This window comes from Empidonax traillii, unplaced genomic scaffold, assembly GCF_003031625.1.
Source record: "Empidonax traillii isolate 1590-97213 ecotype Southwest subspecies unplaced genomic scaffold, ASM303162v1 scaffold1214:size307055, whole genome shotgun sequence".
NCBI classification, from domain to species: domain Eukaryota; kingdom Metazoa; phylum Chordata; class Aves; order Passeriformes; family Tyrannidae; genus Empidonax; species Empidonax traillii.
Genome location: NW_020956407.1, coordinates 299,141 through 303,174, shown reverse-complemented (window position 1 = coordinate 303,174; position 4,034 = coordinate 299,141). Strand labels below are relative to the sequence as shown.

Below are 4,034 nucleotides of genomic sequence, written 5' to 3'. Positions count from 1 at the left end.
ACCCCCAGAACCCATTTCCTGGACAATTCCGAGCTGGGCTGAGCCGAGCTGGCCAGGAGCAGGTGCCTGCTGCGGCCATGAGTGGGGACAATCCCTGCAGTGCCCCAAAGGGATGTTCCAGCACAGCTGCTGTGGGATACCTGTCCACAAGCACTCCAGTTGCCCCTGGCCAGCAGCTGGTGCAACCAAGGCTGTTTGTGTCATTCCAGAATCCTCAAGGACAACAAGCTGCGGGCAGTGAAGAGCCATTCCCTGGAAGGGCTGTACCTGCTGAAGCACCTGTAAGCACAGGGGGCTGCTGCCTCCCCCTCCCGTGGGCCCCACCCTGCTGCTCAGCCAAGGGGCTTTATCCCTCCTGGGGCTGGGGGCTCATCCCGGGTTCCACAGCCCTGCAAGCTCAGGCCACATCAGAGCTGGGGAACACGGATGCTGCCAGTGCCAAAGGGGAGGAAAAACCCCAGTTGCAATGCAAGTGACATTTTGTGTTTGAATTGCAACAGGGATTTGTCTGGCAATGCCATCAAGTCCATTGAGGAACGTGCCTTTGAGCCACTGCCTTTTCTGGAACATCTGTGAGTAGGAAGAGTTTCCTCCTGGTGTTTGGAAGGAAGGCTTCTTGCACTGATGACCCTTTCTGTGTTCAGAAGAACAGGATCCTTTTCTCAAACAGTGACACTTTCCCCTGCTGGGAGACAAAGGGAAAGGCTTCATTTCTGTGATCTTGTCTGTCCCCAGAAACCTGTCTGGGAATCAGCTCACCCAGATCCCCAGTGGCGCTTTCGAGGCCTGGCATGGGATGCAGTTTCTGCAGGAGCTGTAAGTGGCACAAGGTGGAAAGGCAGATGGGAGCAGGGGCAGTGGGGCAGAGCAGCTTTGCCCCACCAGCTCTCGTCCTTCCCAACCCCCCTCACAGCCCTCTGTGGTTTTTGCAGGATCCTGAGCCAGAACCCCCTGGCTGTGATTGCTGACATAGCATTCTTCAAGCTGCCTTCAGTCAACTATCTGTAAGCACTGGCTCGTTTGGACCAGGCTGGTCCAGCACTCTGTCTCTCTGCAGTGCCCTGTTCTCAGCACAGCAGAGATCCAGGAGCAAATCTCCCTCTTCACCCAGCCCCTTTCTGCTGGAGGCCAAAATATCCCCAGCAGCAGCAGCAGCAGAACTGCAAGGCAAAGGCCAAGCAGTTCTGCTGTGTCTCCAGCTGCAAAGACCCAAGGAGTTGGGATACAAGCTTGAAAGGGCCAGAGGCTGAGCAGGTCTCGAGCCTTGGAATGGCCGGCGGGGTCCCAGGAGACCTGCAGGGTCCCCTTCTGATTCTGAGCCCATGGGGAGGAGCAGGTCAAGCAGGGCCATGGTGGGATTTGGAAGCATTTCTGTTGGATTGGGAACAAGTGGATCCCTCTGCCAACACCACCAGCATCATCAGGGACCCGGGCTTGTTCTGGGAGCAGAGTTCTGGCCATGTCTCCTGAGAATTTAGGGTGGTCTTTCCCATCCTTGCAGGGACCTGAGTGCAACGCAAGTGTCTGCAGAGACGCTGCTCCTGTTCCTGCAGACAACATCCCACCTGGAGACACTGTGAGTCGGTGGTGCTGAGTCCCGGCTGGGACTGGCAGTCCTGGATTGGGATGGCAGGTTCTCCAGCAATCGTCTCTTGTCTTTAGCAAAGTGCCCCGTGCCGTGTCCTGCTGCCTCTGCAAGGAGCGTGGCGCCATCGAGACCCCGTGCAGGACCATCCAGTTCCTCTGTGAGAACCTGTGCAGCACCAGCACTGCCCAGTGTGGTAGGTGTCCTGACCGTGGGGACTGCACCTCAGCCCTCACCCCTTTTGGGAGGTTCACAGGCAGCGTTGACCCCCTCCATGGCATTGGTCCAGCCTGGCGGCTCCTGGCCTGTCCCAGGGACACTAAACCTGGGGGGCCTCTCTCGAGGAACTTCATCCCTGGGAGGCCTTTCAGGGAGCCCAAAGGCCCGTGCAGGCAGCCCAGGTGAGGCCTGGCAGGCCTGGGACTGTGCTCCACCTGTGTGCCTGCTGCCTGGGGGAACCTGTGCCGCTGTGTTTGGGCAGAACGCTGCTGGGGATGCTGAGTGGCTGATCTGCTCCCCTGATGTTGTGCCACAGGTTCTCTGGGCCAGACACAGGCAGAACTAATGGCAGCAGCCCAGTCTGGACAGCTCAGAAGCAGCTCGGTGTTGTACCTCACAGCCAAGGAGGTTTCCCCAGCACAACACGGATCAGTAACATTTGCAGTGTCTGGGGAGCAGGACAGCACCGACGGGGATCTCAGCAGCCAGGGAGATCCCCAATCAGACTGGCATTCCTCTGCACACCTCTCCAGCCAGGACAGCAAAGCCATCAATGAGCTGCTGGTGATGCTGCAGGACGCTCAGAAGATGGGCGGGACCGGAGCCCTGAGGAGCAACCCGTCTGTCTTGGAAGAGCGACTGGTGCCTGAGCTCCAGAGCCAGCAGCCTGATGCTCAAAGACCCCTGGCCGTGGCAAAGGCCATCCCACAGCAGCCACCGCCCGCCAGGCACAACGTGCAGAAGTTCCCAGTAGTGGAGGAAAAGAAAACCCCAGGCTGGGAGCAAAAGCAGCTCGAATCAGGCTTGAACTGGCCAGTCTTAAACCTCTGGGATGTAGATGGTGGCTCAAACCACCCAGAGGAAATGCAGCTCGAGTCAGGCTTGAACTTGCCCATCTTAAACCTCTGGGATATAGCTGGTGGCTCAAACAGCCCCGATAACAGCACTGCCTTCAGGCATCAGGGGGCAAAGGAGGCAGCAGGTCCCCGAAGGAGCTCTGTCCGCGTGTACCAGCGCAGGCAGAGGGACACCAGCTCTCAGCTGCGACACAACCCCCTTTTCTACCAGGGGCCTGGCAATGTGAGGGGCGAGGAAGAGCCCAGGCCAAGAGAAAGCCAAGGTCTGGACAGAGAGCCGGAGAATTTCTTTGACCTGTGGCTCAAGAGCCACCCTGAGGAGAGCGCTGAAGAAGAGCGCTCCTCTCTGGGGCAGTACTGGAAACCAGCAGAGCCAAGGGCCAGGCTTCCCCAGGAGGCAGGAGGCTCCCACAGCCCAGGCCGTGCTCCAGCTCCAGCAGAGCTGGCAGAGGCCAGGGCTGAGCATCACCTGCACTGGCGGGCACCAAATGAGGCCCTGCAGACGTTCATCGCCCGCATGACAGGAGCCCTGAGCGCGGAGTGCAGCCGGCCCGGCCTGCAGCTGCCCTGTGCAAGGATGCTCTCCAAGACTGGGCTGCTGGCAAAGAGGCTCAACCTGAGGCAGGAGTCTCTCACACAGCAGTGTCTGCCCCCAGCCTTGCAGACGGGCAAGGAGCCTGCAGGAAAGGTAGGAGAGTTCCTGGGCACTGCTGCCTGTGCCCCCCTGGGCAAGGGGCAGTCAGAGGAGCGAGCCTCTCTCCCCTCCTCATTTGCTCTCCTTTTCTCCCAGCAGAATGCAGGGCTCAACCACCCCCGAGTCACCGGAATATTGGTGTTTGTCTTCATCATGATCTTTTCCATCGTCTTCGTGCTCATCTTGATGGTGTTATATCTAATGCAGGTGAGCCAGAACCTCCTTTGCCAGCTGTCAGTCAGGCCTTGTGGCTGCAGTGCCCAGCTGAGCCCTGGGTGGATGGGGATGCCTGTGCTCTGCGGGGCAGCCCCGGAGATGTTTGTGCACCCCTGGAGCTTGTGGCAGCTCCACATGCCCCAGCTCAGCAGGGTTCTGCCCGCTGGGAGGGGGCTTGTCCTGCCCTCTGTGCCCACTGTGCCCAGCTCTGCTTTGCTCTCCTGCCTTCAGCCTTGCAGCAGTGCTAGCAGGAGAGCCCTGGCAGCCTAGGTCATTCCAGAGGCAGGGAAAAGCAGGAAACGGGGAGGGCAGGGCTCTCTGAAAAGGTGGCTGTTTTCACACACTTGCCCATGTACAGAGCGGGCTGGGTAGGAGGAAGACCCTTTTGGCCTCCCTTGCTCTGCAGAGCAACACAAGCCAAGTGGGATGTTCCAAGTGTCTCTCCTTCCCCAGGCTCACTGCT

At 59.2% G+C, this 4,034-nt stretch overlaps 1 protein-coding gene across 1 annotated transcript in view; it reads left to right on the top strand.

Annotated features, from left to right (window-relative positions):
- Window positions 1–209: 209 nt before the first annotated feature.
- LOC114069210 overlaps window positions 210–4,034 on the top strand; it is a gene marked incomplete at its 5' end in the record, with an annotated part of 5,265 nt that continues 1,440 nt past the window's right edge. The window contains 8 exons of the mRNA XM_027905841.1: window positions 210–281; window positions 501–572; window positions 736–816; window positions 933–1,004; window positions 1,502–1,576; window positions 1,663–1,781; window positions 2,121–3,349; window positions 3,455–3,562. Of these exons, the coding sequence (XP_027761642.1) occupies window positions 210–281; window positions 501–572; window positions 736–816; window positions 933–1,004; window positions 1,502–1,576; window positions 1,663–1,781; window positions 2,121–3,349; window positions 3,455–3,562 (1,828 nt within the window). The remainder of the gene's footprint in view (window positions 282–500; window positions 573–735; window positions 817–932; window positions 1,005–1,501; window positions 1,577–1,662; window positions 1,782–2,120; window positions 3,350–3,454; window positions 3,563–4,034) is intronic.